At 37.3% G+C, this 18,800-nt stretch overlaps 2 protein-coding genes and 1 non-coding gene across 7 annotated transcripts; 2 read left to right on the top strand and 1 right to left on the bottom strand.

The window, feature by feature from the left end:
* The first annotated feature begins 24 nt into the window (after nt 1–24).
* Nucleotides 25–95, top strand: TRNAG-CCC. Its single transcript has one exon. It is a non-coding gene; the product is annotated as a tRNA-Gly (tRNA).
* Nucleotides 96–1,864: 1,769 nt separating this feature from the next.
* Nucleotides 1,865–10,107, bottom strand: LOC100893130 (diphthine methyltransferase). Its single transcript, XM_030991283.1, has 10 exons — nt 9,952–10,107; nt 8,637–8,821; nt 7,977–8,134; nt 7,123–7,228; nt 6,580–6,671; nt 5,981–6,144; nt 5,254–5,326; nt 4,603–4,668; nt 3,951–4,126; nt 1,865–3,561 (listed from the first exon to the last, which is right to left on the bottom strand). Exons 2-10 carry the CDS (start codon nt 8,805–8,807, stop codon nt 2,954–2,956), a joined length of 1,614 nt encoding a protein of 537 aa, XP_030847143.1. The 5' UTR covers nt 8,808–8,821; nt 9,952–10,107; the 3' UTR covers nt 1,865–2,953.
* An 84-nt stretch (nt 10,108–10,191) lies between these two features.
* LOC578490 (ADP-ribosylation factor-like protein 6-interacting protein 1) lies at nt 10,192–18,366 on the top strand. Of its 5 annotated transcripts, none has more exons than XM_778654.5 (6): nt 10,192–10,253; nt 13,067–13,215; nt 13,835–13,954; nt 15,520–15,637; nt 16,224–16,308; nt 17,114–18,366. In XM_778654.5, exons 1-6 carry the CDS (start codon nt 10,251–10,253, stop codon nt 17,227–17,229), a joined length of 591 nt encoding a protein of 196 aa, XP_783747.3. In that variant the 5' UTR covers nt 10,192–10,250; the 3' UTR covers nt 17,230–18,366. The 5 variants fall into 5 exon arrangements, with proteins under 5 accessions (XP_783747.3, XP_011678975.1, XP_011678974.1 ...); XM_011680673.2 differs by having other exon boundaries at nt 10,217–10,253; nt 13,070–13,215; XM_011680672.2 differs by having other exon boundaries at nt 10,244–10,285.
* The last annotated feature ends 434 nt before the right edge of the window (nt 18,367–18,800 follow it).

Genomic DNA, 18,800 nt, shown 5'->3' with positions numbered 1-18,800 from the left:
AAAAATCCTCCAAATACGTCATAAGCACTGCTGGTGTAGTGGTATCATGCAAGATTCCCATTCTTGCGACCCGGGTTCGATTCCCGGGCAGTGCACTCATTTTGGCATTTCAAAATTCAACTTTCTTAAAGGTGAAATTCAAAGAAAATCAGAAATACATCAACTAATGTTTCACTAGAAACTGGTAAGCTAACAGATGGCCATCGGACAAGTTTTAGGTCAACTACATACCAGGTGATTTAAAAAAATACAAATACAACCACCTCCATAGCAGCTTGGATATACGAGAGATTTGCCTGAAAAATAACGATGTTTTAATGATGTCACTGTATGGACCAACACTGCCCAAGCAGACGACATCCCATAGAGAATGAACGTAATTGCAAAGCTATTATTTCTCAAATTATAACGAGTTTAGTGTATATAAAAGTAATGGCATGTCAAACCATTCAAAAGGGGATATGACCCGATTCTGATAACTAAAATCTATTGCTTGTAAATACACAGGATAGGGGTTAATTAACAATCAAAGAAACCAGACTTTCAAATTGATAAACCCCCGGAATGATATTAAGGACATTTGTTCCCTCTTGAAACGCCGAACATACCCCGGTGTGTGCAGCTGAATATACATAATAATAATAATAATAATAGCTCGTTCTTATATAGCGCTTTTCAGGACCGGAGGCCCTCACAAAGCGCTTTACAGATAAGTATATTATTACCCCGGTCATTGGATTCAGGCTTACCCGCACACAATGTATGCACATTCTCCACTCCCTGGGGAGCATTCCATCCAGGCGTCATTTATACATGCGCACACTTGCTAATCTAACCACATAAGTTAGCTTTCGCATCCTACCGGGTACCCATTTAACACCTGGGTGGAGAGTGGCAAATGTAGATCAATGTCTTGGCAAATGTAGATCAATGTCTTGCCAAAGGACATTAGTGCTGCGGCGTGACTTGAACCACGGACCTTGTGATCCACAGTCCGGCGACTTATCCACTCGTCCACAACACCTCTACTATACAATGGCATCTTATTTTGTTTACAAGCGACAGATTCCTTTATTTTTTGTATCGCTGCATTTTTCATTAAAATAAAATCATGTGCGGGGTTTAGAGCGAGGCAATAGATTATACATTTAGCCTGACGGTAGTGAAGTAAGAAAAAGAACTCAAGAGAAGATGAAAACGCAGGCACTGAAAATGTGTGAGATGTCATGGGAAATCGTCTGCTTGTGCAAGTCATGTCCATACTGTGATCTCACACATCCCAGCAGCGTTCGGAGAGCTCTTCAGGTGCTATGCCGGGGTTGTATTTAAGCGTTTTGAAATTTATAATAATCATTACTTTGAATGTTTCCAAGCATTGAATTTTGATAACCTTGTCGAATCAAAGTTTCAACTTTGCAATAATGAAAATAAAGTTAGTTTTTAAATTCAATGAATATCTACTTTAATGTCAATTTCACAGCTAAATATTTTCCACACTTCATAGAGATTCCAACAAGGGAATGCAACACTCAATTTAAAAGTTGATCTTTTATCTCGATCAATCATAATGTAAAAATGTTTGAACAGGAGATTCTCTTTGCACCCATTTACCAAACAAGAAAAATGAAGTGAGAGGAAAAGCGATTGAGGAAGAGAGAATATTTTTCTTCACACTTCCAAGTACAATCACATTTTATTTCTTGCCATTGCCATTTCATTTTTGTTCTTGTTGGGGGGGGGGGGGGGGGAGGGCTGCATGTGCCAAACCAACTAATCAAAGCTATCAAATAGGTATCAATATTCACACTAAAAATGTAACACAGCAGGGAGGCAAGAGACTAAAATTGAAATTGCCATTGAGAGATTTAATATGGATATATTTTGAAAACATGATTAGGGTAACAAATGATCAATGTAATTGCTATCATTTTTTGCAGCACAGATAAGAACATAAAAGCAAAATTTACAAAATACAGGCAGACAGATGATTTAAAGAAATACTTTTAGCAGTCCACATGCATGATATTTCACTTTTGCTTGGCATTACCAATGAATTATCACACATGCAGCTAAAATTGTTGCCCCACCTGGGAATTAATCAAGTTTCAGAGAGGGTTCAGGTATTAAAAGGGGGATTTATGATGATGACCTTTCCTTATGGCACGTTTCTCCTGAAGCTGGTGGTAATATTCTATCACTCTGTGTGACAAACTGAAAATCATATTTTTCAAGCATTTACAGGGGGGGGGGGGGCGTCGGAGGTCTAACCAGTAATATTCAATAAGATCAATTGGTAAATATAACCAGGATATATCATGCAAAGTCAAGGACATACAATTGATTTCTCTTGTACTGAACCACAAATTCTAGTGTTCTCCAAACTTGGATTACAAAAAAAAAAATCATCTACACGAGTTAAGTCCACCGCTTCTTGAAATAGCAATTGTATTGGATATGGAAATCTACTCAAACATTTTTTTTATTTAGGTTCTAAGTAATGGGAATACTAACAACTGGAATTTAAGTGATAAAATAGAAGCTAAGTAGACTTCAAATATTAGACAATCAAACTAATAGTCTGATGTCACAATGATTCTGAGCCAATTTAGCTGTTCCTTTTTCCAGGACTCACTTGGAATCCACTAAACTTAAGATTTCATTCATCACTTTTCAGGTCCTCAATCATTAAGCTTTATAACTTGAAATGTTTATATGCTATTACAAATTTGTCAAAATTTGGATCACAATCAGATCTTATAGTGTGCGGGGAGTTTGACATGGATGACACAAGACAGATATCTGAATGAGAAAAAATGTACTTAAAGAGAGAAGGCCAACAAATTCTTCGCAAAGACTCAAAAAGAAGACAAAAAGATAATAGAATAAAAAACAAAAAGGAATCAAGAAATGTATGTAACTGTCATAGAATAAACAATAAGAATGTAGCAAAACTTTATAATGTTTCCATTTGATTCCAAGTCCACAGATGAAAATGGTGATCATAAAATGAACATGTACCAATTAATCTATTTGTATTATAGCTTGATTCTTCTGGTCTGTTAGATGATTCTGCTTTCTCTGTTCCTTTCATAGGCCTTGATTGGTCAATATTTTCAGCTAGGGATAAATCCTGAGTCACTTTTGATAATTTCACATCAAGTTCTAACTGTTCTGATTTTGAGGTCTGATCCTGAGCAGAACTTCCATGACAATCATAAGATCCCATACTTTCATTTTTGAGTGGTGATCCTTTCTCATGTGCTCCACCATCAAGACGATCACTAGGAAGTATGGAGTCCTTGGCAGAAGATGATGTATTTGAGACTGGTAGCCCCTTCTCTAAAAGGGGTGGTGCGCTTTCAATCTGAGAGAGTTCTGAACCTGGTGCTAAAGGAGTTGTACTGAATAAACAGTCTGAGTGGACTGGTGACCCTATATTGTGGGTGGGTAATGTGTCACATGGTTGGGAGACAGCTTGAAGTGTGGTCCTGCACCAGTCTGCTCCATACGCAAGTGATCCATGATCCATGTAAGAAGCGATAACTGACATGGATCCATTCCCTGCATTAGGATGAAGAAATGAAGCAACAAAAGCGATCAAAAACGGAGTTTAAACTCAATAATTTATTTATTTATTATCATTAATCAACATACTGGCATCATGGCCTGGTGGATACGTCACCAGAGTGTGGATCACACTGATTCAGTTCAATTCCTGCCGTGACACTAATATCCTTTGGCAAGATATTAATTTATGCCTGCCAATTTCATCCAAGTGGTGTAAATGGGAACCCTTTAAAAAAATATCCTTGAATGCCAGAGTACCTTATCAGGACAGCTCGGCTAAGGATAATGGAAAGCAATTTCATTTACTCATTCATTAGTTTGCAAAGTGGTATCACAGAATGGAATTCAACAGGATGGTTCACAAGGGGTACACTTGGACATACCTGTATTTGCCTCATTGCAGTCAATAATGTGGAATCCATTGTGCATACAGGCTGCTAGCAGAAGGCTCCCATCCAGGGGACACCACTTCAACCTCCAGACCCCGCCCCCAACGGACAGCTCTGAGGTGGGGCATCTCATGCTGCGTGTGTCCCACAAGAAAACATTCTCATCGTAGCTGAGGATTGGAAATAAGGAAGAAGAAAAATGGTAATGTTAGAGGATTACTATCAAAAGAGGATTTAGTAACAAGGATAGAAATTTTGTTTTCCCAGCGAAGCCTTATCAGCATCCGGCATTGCTGTCCTTCCATCATTATTACCCCCAGCAACTGCCCATTTACACCTGGATGGAATGAGTATTTGCTACAGGACCAGGCTCAGATTCGAACCCCTGACAAATGTTCATGAAGCATATATTGGATGACAATAAACAAACAGCAATAATCATCATAGTATTATAGGACAAATTGTTTACAATTACAGATCAAGCAAATGAAAGACATTCATTTTACTGTCTATTTTTTTAAAGTTTTTTTCCTTCTTCACTCCTTTTTTCCCCCTTCCTTTTTTTAATTTCATAATTCCTTGTTTTGTAAGGGGAGCTATGGTAGTTTAAGAACCCTTCATAATCACACTAAATTTCATAACTCACCTTCCAGAAGCTAAGCAAAACTCTTTGAAAGGATTTGAGTGAAGACTACAAATTCCCATCATATGCCTGGTGTAGGACAAGATTCCAGGAAAGAAAAAGAGAAAAAAAATGAAACGAGAGATCAATTTGAATATCAAAAAAATATATAATACAGTGAAACCTGTATAGAAAAACCACCATAAAAGACACACAAAGGGATCCTTACACACAGGTGTTCTTTAACATTTGTTTCAATCGGAGAAGCATAATTTCAAAGGAAATACAAATTGTGGTCTTCATATACAGGTGATTGCTAGAACAGGTATTTAAAAGTTAGCCCAACATATGTAGCATGAAAACCATAATTCCTTTCAAAGCAAGCATACATATGTAACTATAAAAGTAATATACCTTTGTTTTTGTTGTTGTTGTTGTTGTGTTGTTTTTTTGTTTTTTTTGTTTTTTTGGGGGGGACATGTGCTTTGTGTGATGGGGGGGGGGGGGTGTGTACGTGTTTAAATCATTGTAGACCACACAGGTCAATAGTGAATGTGACTGTTTTAAACATACCACCAAGTAGTGTTAGATTAAATATGAAAACAACAAGAGTACAGGCCTATATTAATGAATTGCTATGAGCAATGTACCATTTGCTTATGCAGAAGTTATTACCTTTTACTTGTAAACAATGGCTGTTGGCAATCTGTCCGTGTGTCCCATCCCTTAAACTTACAGTCATCACCTCCTGTAAAGAAAAGAAGGAAAATACATTTAAAAAAACTCTCAAAACCATGAAAAACAAGAAATGATTGATGGATAAGTAAAAATATACAGGGGGAGTGGACAAACAAAGAGACAGGCAGGAATCAAAATAATGATATAGATGGAAGGGACGGGAGGGGGAAACACAGACAGAGATAAAAATAGAGAACTAGAAACCAAAAAGTAAGGGACTTATGTAATTTTTGTTTAATATGTAATTGTTTATCAATGTATTTTGTTTGTTATGGCGCTTAGAGACTTTGGTGGTAAGCGCTTTATAAGCACCATTTTTATTATTATTATTATGACTTGTTTGTATGCAATGCTGTACATACACTATCTATTTGTATCTTGTATTTGCAGAGCAGTTTGAGAGAATGCATATAAAACTTCTCCAATATGTTTTCTTTTCTTTCTTTTATTTCCTAATGATGAATCTTCTACTAACTAGGAGACATTGGCAAGACGATTAATCTACAATTGTCGCTCTTCATCCACCCAGGTGATGTAAAATGGGTACCTGGTAGGAATTTCTTGATTGCTTCGAGTCCCTTAGGGCAGCTGGGCTAAAGCCAGGGTATTGCTTTGAGCATCCCCTCGGATGGATACGTGTACAATATAAATGTAGGATTATTACCAGAGTAAACAACGGATGAAGACCAGTAGTTAAATGCTGTGATCCATGCTTCAAAGCCATGTGCCAACCACTGCTGTTGGACTACGAACGATGAAGCGCCCTCTTGTGCTGTACACAGAGACAGTCTCCCCTTTGAGTCACTACAGATAATACTTGGTTGGTTACTGGGATGCCAAAAGAAAACCCAAGAGGGAATTAATCACACCGTGTCCTTTACATGGGAAATAACGACAATGACTGAAACAGGTTTCCCACCTGATATTGATTTTGTAGAAGCTTGATACCAAAATTCAGTGGTTCAATGTAAACAGCAAGTCCATAGAATAAAGTTTCTTTGATTTTATTGAGACATACTTCTCAAAAAAATTGGACATCCATCTCCATATAACAGCTAAGACTTCATTGAAACACACTGCCACTGGTAAAAGTAACATGAATGTCATTGTATCATGAACAAAAGGCTTGTGCAGCATTTCACCTTTTGAATAATCACGAATCATCAATCATGTGATCGTGTACATTGTAGTAAATCAATTAGTAAATAAAATCATACAATTTCTTCACGATTACTGCTGTCACTTTAATAGTCATAAAGTTACCTAGCGTATTTTCCAGTCGACCAGTCAAGACTCAGACCAAGACAATCTTGTCCGAGGTTTGTTTTTGAAGAAGGGATCAGCTGACTATTTACCTGCCATATTGCAAGAGAGCACAAGATATTCAAAAAATTAATAGTCATCAGTCAGGTTCACAAGACAATCTGTAAACTTATAGTTTAGGTCATGGTTTTAAACTTCAAGGTTATCTCTTAGTTACAGACTGTGCGGACACAATCCCGGTTATGAAACTCAAAGTTACAAACTACAAGCAATCCTATGGTTAGCAAAATAACTACAAGCAGCGGAAGGGGTGTGGTGGGGGGGGGGGGGGGGAGGGACTCCACTCAAATTTAATGCCCTTGTGGATGCAAGTTATTTCGAGGTTAAGCCAGCTTAAAAAAATCACCCTGACCCTACCTTAACTGAAACTCCAATTCTGCCCCTAACTCCAGTACATTGTACTGATGCTTAGCGAGGTATTCTATTCTGCAGTGCAGTTAAGCCTTGGGGGGGGGGGGGGGGGGGGGGGGGTAATTAGCATACCAACTTGATTTTAGCTACCTCTGTTTTATTTAGTGTGAGGAGTTGTAGATCCCCTTCTGCATCAACTAGTCCAAGATGTGTTTTGCCATCAGTCAAATGTTGATTCCTACAAGAAACAATCAACAAATAATACAATTATTGCAAGCTTATGACTGCCAATCAGACTTGAGTACAGCCACATCCTAAGACCCTTTTGAACCTTTTCATCCTTTGGAATCATGCAGTTTAAAGCAAATTATCATTCTATTGTTAGATGAACTGTTGCTACCTGTGACATAGATTTGGTTTGATATCTACTCTCTGACAATATGTAGCTACTGTAGGCATTTAAGTTTACAACTGAGTTTATCATTTCAATTTCATTTCATTTTATTTCAATTTATTGTCCAATATTGAAAATTTGTTTTGCTCACATTTTACAAACTTACAAAGAATAAAAATAAAGTATACATACATAATATATATAAAATACTTTGACATAGAAATCCTTCAAAATATTGCTATACAGCTATTTTCTTACGTTTTTGTATACAAAATAAGTGAATCATGTTATGTATAGGCAATGCCTTCCGAAATAATTCTGTCATCATAACAAAACACACACACCTTTCAAATTACCTTTACCCCCCCCCCCCCCCCCCCTCCCCCTTTATCTCTCCCCCCTCTCTTTTTCCTTTCTTTCAATTTAATTATTATTATTATTTTTATTTTTTTATATTTTTTTTTTTTTTTTTTTTTTTTGGGGGGGGGGGGTGGATGTTTGTTTACAATTTTAGTCCAGACATTATTTCAGTGCTCATTTAGAGACATATATCAGCTGAATATGGAACATGGTATTTGTACCCCATTCTCACCATTTGATATCTAAAATTCCAGGCATATCAATCTTTTGAACTTCTTCAAGGGTCCCATTCACATCTGATGATAACGTTTCTTCCACTTGAAGCTTGTAGAGTTGGAGGTGTCCCTTCCTGGTACTTTTTCTATTATCTGTTGCTTCATCTTCAGAATCCTATTAGTAGAGAGAGAGTGGGGAAGGGGTGGGGATATTAAGCAGAGAGAATGATAAAGACAAATAAAGGGAAATCAGAAGATGTGGACAGTAGTACAGGAGGGGGAGGGGGTGGAGATTGAGATACAATTTAAGAAAAGGGGATAGGGAGAAGAGAGATATTGGAGGGAGGTTTAGAACCAGGAGAGAAGAAAAAAGGAGAGGAGAGATTAAACGAGAGAGAGAGAGAGAGAGAGAGAGAGAGAGAGAGAGAGAAGGTGCCACATTTTAAGGTTTTGATTTATGGCTCATTTAGCTTTTAAAATTAACTCAAATATAAGACATACACCATAATTTTGTTTTTAGTTTATAAGCAGACATGAAAGTAGGTTATCAATTACAACAAGTTTGATGCTTTGTATTATGTTTTCTCCTTTTAACTCATGATTTGGCATTATAGTAACGTAAGAAAACAATCATGAGATATTTATTTCAGAATTTGAACCATAAATACCTTGCATACCTGAGCTTGACCATTGCCTGTGCTTGCATCTTCTTGAAGTTCATACGTCCCACAGACTACATAGTCCTGTAGAGTTGGGGTAGGACACCACTCTACTGAGTCTGCATAGAGTCCAGTATCAATCTTGCATTGTGTTGCAATTCGACCAAGCATGTTGCCAGCTTCAAACATTGTTGAGTTCTAATCTACAAATAAAAAAGAATAAACACATTTTAACATTTCAAAGGATCCTAAAAAACAGGAGTACCCGCAGCCAGCACTATAGTCAATAGTTGATACCGCATTACCACTACAGGCAAAACAATTGGGAACTAAATGACAAAGAAGATCAAACTTTTTGGATTGGTGATCGACCTTTATAATCTATTGTCCTTAAAATGATTTATTTTATAGTTCACTTTGTTTTTGTCTGGCCGGGTTACCTCCATTACCGTAAATGAAACCAAAAGAATACTTCCTCACTTTCTCATTATTTTCTGTCCCTTTTCAAACCCAACATAATTAACAGTCCTGATCTTCAACTTATACTACCCACATGAATAAAAGCTAGTTAAAACTGCAAGCCCATGGCCATGCAATAAAGTAATGCAGCTGCAGTAGGGTCTACATCTTGTATATGACTGCTGAGAAAGCATAAATGCTCGTTCGTAAGCAACCGGAGGACTGACAGCTAATTTAGGTCCTCTCCGAGTGACCTGGTAATCATGAGGATTTTTGTCTTACCAAAGGACACTAGCGCATACACGTATCGACTTGGTACCTGGGTCGCCGGATTACGAGACCATGCACTGCTCTACCAACTGACATTACCACATGCAAAATTCAATCTTCGAAGAGATCATGTGAAAAGCGACACTGCTCAGTCATATATTACCAGTATTTATAGGCCTGGTCACTCATGTCACTCACAAGGGTCGCAGTCTATAAACAATAAAGGGACTTTTAGATTTACACAACGCGCGAGAGCGTGGACTGCTGCGTGTGAGGCACTGGGCCGTGCGCGGCATTGGCTTAAAAGGATGTGTACGTCACATTACCTTAAAAGGATGTCACACATGGCGGTCCACGTTCTCGTCATGTAAATCTAAAAGTCCCTACTTAACTGAGTGACTCAGACACATCACAGTTGAGCTGACACAGTCAATATTAGACCTAATTATAATTTAAAGTTATCGTCATGATTCATTGATGGTTATTGAGATTATCTAGATCTATTTCCAATCATGAAACTGTACAGTAGGACTATAGCGCAGCTTTCGTTTAGTTTAGTCTTACTTCATCTGATAGGGTTCACATATTCAGCAGTAACACTTACACATCCAGTTCTTTATTCAGTCAGCTCAGCTCAAGCTCAGCTATACAGCTTTACAGACTAGTACAGCTACAGTGCTGTGCACGTGCAACCATATGACTGCCGCTTGTTCTATGCGTTTCCTTATATTTCTTTTCATTTTTTATCCGCTCATCAAAGCCACCGTATTTCATTCGTTTTTAGAAAATTTTACGATAATAATAACAAAAGTCAAGACGTTACCAGTGCTGTCAGATCAGGCGTCATAACATTGCAACTGTGGCCCTCACCTGCATTAAAAAGAAGCGATTAGATAGCTGAAGATGGTAAGATGTTTATTTCGGCAGAGATCTACCAGGTACTCGTTTTATTGGCAATTCATAATTATTAGTCTAACTTTGTCGGTTGCGAATTGCGTCAGCGTCAACAAGGAAATATCCCGTCCGCTCCTGTGCTGTGTGCAGCTGCAGCAGCATACGCTGTCACAGAGATCTCCCATGTTTACAAATCGAATCGGCGCGGCGGGGTCCCGGGTGCGTTATTTTTTTATGCGGCACAGATTGGGGCGTTTTTTTAAAAGGGGTCTTGATTTCCAGACTAATACTGGTCGTGTGCGTACTAGACAGTATAAGTAGTAGAGGTCTGTTTTTAATAGTGTTACATGTAATCCACTACCGCATGGAAAATCATTACATCAACAATTAAAATCAAATTGGAAATCTGAAGAGGAGGCAGCACATGAATAAGGAGAACATCACAATAATTAGTCAATAAAACTTAACTAACTGAACTGACGAAGAGGAATGTTATCTAAACAAATAGTTCGCGATGGATATACAAACTTCTTCGCAGCGCTAATGCGCTAGCGAACATGACTAGTCTCACGTACGTGCAGACACTATTCAGAAGGGAAAGAACATACTTCCCATAGGTTTAACACGCGCCATGCCCCAATCTGTGCCGCATAAAAAAATAACGCGTCCCGGGTGTGCAATGTGTGAGACAGAGCTCAGAGTCCATCATGAAACCATCATGGCCATGGGTTATGTAAATGAGGTTTTAAAGTTTATTAAGTTAACCCTCCTTTGTGAATTTGGGCCTGAGAATTGAGTGAGAGTGTGTGCCCGTCATATGACGTGCACTTGTCATTTTTTATTTTTGTTCCCTTTCATTCATTCTCTTAATCTTATTAGAGTAAAGGAGCCGGTTTTCGGCCACTTAAGACAAAATCCTATTTTTTGGACCCTTTAGTCTTTACTTCCTATTTATTATCATTTTTTGTTCAAATCATGAAGCAAATATTATTATTATTTAAACAAAACAAGAATCCCAGAAAAAAATCACGAATTGCCATGACAATATTCATTTCAATTTTCACTGTTTCGGAGTCAGTTTTCGGCATAGCGTACCAGTTTTCGGCCGCATGTACAAAGTAAATAGGAAGCGCGCGCACGCGCCGTGCGTTTCCGCGCTGATCTATAGCACTAGCGGGCGGAGCAGATATCCAACGCCGGAGCTCGCCAGGCCGAAAACTAGTACTGCGGTGATCGGATATTGGAATCTGAATTAGACAGAGATATCGTGTGTGCGTTGCGGTGTGCGGCTGCATTGATTTAATACATGCGATGAGATACTTTTGAGCTTGCGACTAGCACAAAATCGGGCTCTAAATCTGAAAAATACTTGAAATAAAGCTCATTTTATGGTACCCATATTTCTTACAGACACGCGTAAGATACTCGATTTTTCAGATTCGGGTAGCGGGACCACCGATTACATCGCTAAAATGTGATATTTTAGGATATATTTTTCATTGCAAATGTGGTTCTTCAGTGACACTGGCATGGTATGGTATGTGTGGGATATGTGTTATGCTATTTTGCGATGTATTTTAGAGGGATTTTACCTTGCATCCAACCAATCGGCCGAAAACTGGAGCTGGCCGATTACCGGCTCCTTTACTCTAGGGGTCTAAGTGACTCGGTAACATTGTTACAGGATGATGAAAAAAAACTGTAATTTTTGTATGAAATGTTACTTATTAATTATATTTCTTCTAGAGTAGATTACTAACCCTCTAACATGCAAAAATCCAGGAGATATAAAGTTAAAATCACAAAGATATTTTGGTTTCTTTGAAGGCGTCATGCTGTGCAACACCCTCTATCAGTAAATTCTCCCAACCATTTTTGAATTTCCCTACCGGTAATCGTTTTTTCCATGAAAATAAGACATAAGAGTTAAGACAGGCTTTAACAAATCTTTCAATACCACCCTTGCACGTTAAGAACCCATTGCACTATTCGTATAAGAGAAGGGGGAACACCACCCTTGCACGTTAAGAACCCATTGCACTATTCGTATAAGAGAAGGGGGAAACCCCGGTGTAATGGTCCACCTGCACACCCCAATCAGGCCGAGTATACGGCATCTGCAAGAATCTTCAGTATTGAAGGAGGCAGATTATCTTGAAGAAGAAGAGGGGGGAACACTTAATGACTGGAATGGTATGTAGGGTCTAGGGCCAATTCATTGATTTGTGACGATTTACATACACAGGTAGTCTATTAATCCATTCACCTAAAAATTGTAATAATATAGCTGGGAGAATTAAGGAATCGATCAGATCAGTTTTTCCCAATTTTTATCATTAATAATGGTCTGCTTTCACTCAAACTTTTAGATTATCTTAAGTTGCACATCTAGCATTTGAGTCACTATAGCTTAATTTCCCTCGGCATTTTCTTTCATCTGAACAATGTTACCAAGTTCCTTTAATGTTCAATTGTCTCTTGGCTCTTGCTTTTCAGTATTAGAGTTTTAGATGTCTATAGACATACTATTTTGTTTATATTTTTTAAAAAAGAGTGGAAGATACATGTACATGTAGGTAGTAGGCCTAATAGGTAGTGCCTTGTCAATTGTGACCACCAGTACCACAACTTACGAGAGACACCACGCCACAATTTCCTTGTTTAGATGCTGAAAGAGGCTTTTGAAGAGTTGTGGCATGGAAGAGTTGTGGCATAGAAGAATGGAAGTAGAAGTTATATTATAGTACTAGACTAGATCTACTTTTGTTAAAGAAAATGATGATAATGTAATTTCTTCCTGCACCATAAATTATTTTTCCAAACAGGAGATCGAGGCCGAGGTGAATGATCTTAATCCCATGTTGGATTCGCTGGCTGACTGGAAGCACATTATAGTCCGCGCAGATGCGTGGTTACAATGGGACGAAGACTCTTACCCGTACATCATGTGTGCTGCAATCACTGTCTTCTACATGTAAGCCCCAGGGCTGCGTTTCATGAAACCGTCATAAGTACAAGTTCAGAGACATCCCATTGAAACACATGTTAAACTTAATACACACATTTGAATGGGATGTCTATGAACTTGTACTTATGACGGTTGTGTGACAAGCTGCCCTGCTTCTTTATTCCCTAAAATGTCTAGAATATGTTCAAAATCAATTTTGTAAATATAATTGTTGTATAGTAAGTTGTTTAGCTTATTGAATCCCTAAAGTGGCTCTATGCTTACAAACAATTTCTTATTTATCATGCTGCAATATAAAGTGGCAGTTGCCACACCATAAGAAGTGGACATTTAATCACAGTTGTTGTGATTAAATATATGTATTATCCTGCCTCTCAAAGTCAAAATGAACAATGAGTTATGTGTTTGATAGTAGTAGTATCATCATCATCATCATCATATCATTTTATTATTATTATTGTTATTATCATTTATATTATATACTATTAATATTATTTTTATTATTGAATAAACTAAATCATTATCATCATTGTCAATATTATTATGATTATGATCATTCTTATCATCACTGATCATTATCATCTTAATAACTAGGATTTCTCTTCTTTCCCCTATGTCACTGTAGCTTGATTTGGTTGATCCAGCCCTCTATCCTTACCACAGTGTCTCTCATCATCATGACGGTGTGCCTTCTAGACTTCATGGTACCCAGTGTCTTCAAGGAATACTTCAAGAAGCAAGCATGGTAGGCATAAGCTTGACCTATGGCATAACCCTGCGCTGTGTGTTAACGTGCCCCTCCCCTTGTTTCATAGATGCAGGCTATATGAACTGGAAAACACTCCGTCTCTCGGATAGGACATTAAATGGAAGCCCTGTGTAGAGGAGAGTCACCACCTTTGCATGTTAAGAACCCACTGTACTATTTGTATAAGTGTAGGGAAAACCCGGGTGTAGTGGTCCACCTGCACACCCACAATCAGTTATACCAGTAGGAGGGTTAGACTGATTCAGTTCGCTTTTCGCCTCCCAGGCACATGTGACGCCAAATACTTAATAATACATGTATTAATAGTAATAACCTATTAGCTCTGAGATGTTGGTAGCTTAGGAAAATGTAGTGACATGAAGAGGCGCAAAAGGTGTAACAATTAATGATGTTTGTGAATTTAAGAAACCTTTGGTACATATCTGAATAAAAGTTTGTGTAAAATTAAGCCAAATCAAGGTACAGTCAAACCTGGTTATAGCGACCACCTGTCTACAAAGACCACATTTTTTTGTTTCCCTTGAAAATGGTTTCTCATTGAAATATGTACTAAAAGAACCTGTACATAAAGACCACCTGTCTGTAAAGACCACTTTTCTTGTCTCGCTTGGGTGGTCTTTATAGACAGGTTTCACTGTAGTACATGTATTTGCCAGCTTCATATCCTAACGATCTCTAAGTGAAAATATTATGATTTTCAACAATCATGCTCATTGCATTCCTGTCCAGACTAGGGACCGTTCTATTAGCGCCACTACATTTTGCTTTGCTACCTTTGAGTGTACAGGTGTATGTCTACATGTATGCTGCGTCAGTAAAAAAAAGTCTATCACACACAATGTAAATGTGATAGTTTTCACTTTAATACACTACAGCCACCGAGATGTGCAATCTATCAATTGTCATGTGACCTCATTTAGACCATTGTCGTTGCAAGATTCTTAGTATGCGTGATATGGATACAAAATAATAATAGAGGGTTACAGTATATTTAAACCCCCACTGTACTACTTGTAGCTACTTGCTCCCTCTATATAGAAAACAATGCCTAATCGGTGACCAATGGTCCCCCATGATCCTCTTTTTCTTATGTTAATTGAGAGCTGAGTTGATGAGATAGCCACCTGTCAGTGACCACCCTGGGTGGTCTAATCCCACCTAGTGAAACTAGTACAGATGGCCTTTAAAGCTATTAAACAGTGCTGCATGATTTTAAGAAAGAGAGGGAAGATCTGTGGCAATGCTTTGGTGATTAATTGCTCCAGGCTCCAATTTAGAAAGATATTGGATGAACGCTGGGTTACGATTGTATTCATCATCATCATTCAATGTCCAAATTTTCTTCTTCTGTTTTTCATGGTCTTTCTCCAAACACTGCAACTTCAGTACAATTGTTTTGTTTTGACAGATGGCGAATTTAGCTCCATTTAAAAGAGAGACCAGATTGAGGAAGTAGAGATATTATGCAGAATGTACATTACAACATAGGTAGAATCACTCTGAAATTGAGATTTGAATTTCATGTTTCTTGTCACTTTTAGGTCAGAATTTAAACAGAGGAGGTATGAAAAATGCTGCAGTAAACTGCTCAACACACAGAAGATGTTCATGTCAACTGGAAGGTGGATTCTAAACTTACGAGAAAAGAAGCCCAAATATGTAAGTAAGATAAACATTTTTTACCCTCCCTAGCAAGCAAATGAATTGTATGGTGGTTTCTAAATCTGTAGCATTGTAAAACTGACAATTCTTCAAAAGCATTGGCAGGAGTTACAAATGTTTAACTTTATCAAAATCTGTATGAAATGTCATTTAATACAATAGGAGTATATATGCTCTACGGCTCAAGTTGATACTAGCAACAGATTTTTTTTTTTTTTTTATGGGATTAACCCATTATTTATAATTATGTACTTCAAGATGAAATTTGCAAGTGATCAAGAAAAGCAAAACTCAAGACACTTTCAAAAATTGATGATGTATCTCCTCTCCTCTCCCCTTTTAATGTAACCCTACTGTACTCTAGAAATGGAAGAGTATTAAAAGTTCTTTCACAAATGAGTTATTACAATTTTGGAGAAACTTGTGAATGATTTGATAGTGTTTGGGTGTGTGTGTGTGTAATTGGGTTTTTACAGACATGTATCAATCAAATATGATTATTTACGTCTGGGGACCGACCTTTAACGTCACCATCAGAAAAGGTTTAAATTTATCTTTTTTCTTTTTCCTGTTTGATATACAGTACTTCCTCGGAGCTTCAGTGACACTTCTAACTATTGCATTTGTGGGCAATTCCATCCATGGTCTCTTTCTAGCATATCTATCCAGTGAGTATAATTTTTAATTATGATATACGTGTATAATCCTTGACATGGCACTAATGTCTTTAGGCAAGGCATTAGTCTACACTTGCCACTCCATACCCAGGAGAGAAATGGGGACCTGGTAGGATGACGAAAGCCTTTGTGTAGGTAATTGCCATATGCCCCCATGGTGACCATTTGGTAGGAATACTCCCCAGGGAGTGGAGAAGGTACACATAGTGTGTGAATGAGTTCGATGACAGGGGTAATGAAATCTGTAAAGCGCTTAAAGACTGTATTTCGTTTTAAGCACTATATAAATCGAGAATATTGTTAAATTTAAATACGCAAACATCATTTTCCAAGGAATGGGCATATATTTGGACGGATTTCACATTATTTAGGTGAGAGGCATGTCAGCCTCAAAACTTTGTTTGATACAAGTATAACTTAGTATCACATAGTAATTTGATTACTTTGCAATGGTGAGTAAATTTGTGTCTTCAAATTTAAACATGTTTCCTGAATTTCCTTTATGTGTATGTGTTCTTCTATCACTACACACGATGTGCTTGAAAGAAAAAAGAAAAAGTAAAATTATTTCAAAAGCTAGCTAGACAAACACTTTATCAAGTTGTATGCAATGAAAAATCCAGAACCTAAATAGGTAATAGTGAACAAACATGTAGCCCCTCTGCCTCTACGTGAAATACAAGTAGAAAGTTTGTGAAATCGGCCATTTCAATGTGTGTACTTGTATCTAGAGTAAATTTTCAGGCCTCATTTTCTTTCTTTTTTTTTATGTGTCTTTCATTTCTTCCCCCCTCAGCTATATTTCTGGCATTGTTTCCCGGTCTGCTGTACTATGGAATCTTAGCGTCGTGGTACGCTAAGGTGCTTGAGGTGTTTGTCAATCTGCTCAAAGGACACAAAAAGAGAGATTAGTTTTGATCAAGTCTTCATACATGTAGTTACCGGTACAGCTCTTAGTGTATGACATCGATGCAACACCACTTCCATGGTGAATGAACATTGGAACCTTGAAGTTCTGATTTTGCTGTTGTCTTTCATCATCTATGGTTAAATCTTCTAAGGCATCCTCAGGATGCCTGAAGGGCCGCAGTAGATGGAGGTCATCAAGGCTTATTGAAATGTTGCCCACAAGTCTTGCTAAATGTGACATGAAAATTCTAGAACACTGAAGGAAATCTTACAAAGTTGCTGGTGCTCTATCTTACCATTGATTACCTAATGTGTTTGATGAGCCCCTCCCCCCTCCCCTGCCGTGACATGACTCTTTTTTTAAATGCAGTGATATGATGTTGAACATGCACAACTTGTATTGAAAATATAATGATAATAATGATAACTGTAAAACCCAAATACTCGATAACTGTTCATGACATTTTTAGGTTATCATTATTCATGTATGCACGGATGGGTTATTCTATGATAGGCAAGTGGAAGTATTATTTTCAAGAGGGCAAACAAAAAGTTGTCTTGAAGTACCTACATTACCTTTGAAAGTGACAATGCTAAAATATTTACAAAATGGGACGTCTCCATGTTTAAAAGATAAGAGGATATTTTGGGGGTCATTTGTACTTACCTTATCTATGAAACGGTCTATTAAAGACTCATTACTGCTAACATTTCCTATTTTGGAGGAGTGATTCTATTTTTCTAGAGTTATGAACCCTTCATTCCTCTTTGTTTCTTCTAAAAAACATCTGTAAAGAAGCATTATATCCCTGATTTTGGCTATGGAGATTCCTAATTTGTAGTGTGGAAGGTATGATAACTTGTAAAAACACATGTGGAAGGAAGTCTGTGAACATCTCAACATAAGGTAGTTCATGACCGATTTGTACTTCCTTCCGTTTCTTTTCCTCTTGAAAGTTCACAGGCCAATTAAGTTCAGTATGCAACTAAGTCAGAAATTCTGAACAGAAATACAAACTAAGGTAATTATTTGAGTATGGCAGAATTTCGGTGGGGAAGTGGGAGTTGCTTGCATTTTAATCCCTTCTGCTATGAGTTATGTTCCATCTTTTTGTAGTTGCAGAAAACTTATGTGTTGAGATCATTGAATTTTTTTATTTATTTATTTATTTTATTTTATTTTATTTATTTTTTTTTTGGGGGGGGGGGAGGGGGGGGGGCAAGAGTTCTTTGCTTCATCCATTACCTTATCTGCAAATGTAATAATGATAGAACAAGCATTTTGAAAAATATGTTAAGAGTGAAATATAGATCAAACAACTTGATTTCAATAAGATGAAGATATAATATATTGTATGTTAATATAATGTATGTATTTTATATGTTATTCCATCCACCTGTATCTAACATTGAAAATAATTTGTATATATTATGGTATTTACAGTATGTATATAAATTTAAGATATTGTATTATTGTTGTTCCAAACATTGTTATTCCATTACTTGTTGTAGTTTGTATGTATAAATGTATATAAGATTTCTCTATATAAGTTGCATGTATATAATTCATGTTA

Source organism: Strongylocentrotus purpuratus, unplaced genomic scaffold (genome assembly GCF_000002235.5).
Source record: "Strongylocentrotus purpuratus isolate Spur 01 unplaced genomic scaffold, Spur_5.0 spur5_contig_845, whole genome shotgun sequence".
NCBI classification, from domain to species: domain Eukaryota; kingdom Metazoa; phylum Echinodermata; class Echinoidea; order Camarodonta; family Strongylocentrotidae; genus Strongylocentrotus; species Strongylocentrotus purpuratus.
The sequence above is the reverse complement of the archived record's forward strand: the minus strand, read 5'-3'. Positions and strand labels throughout refer to the sequence as shown.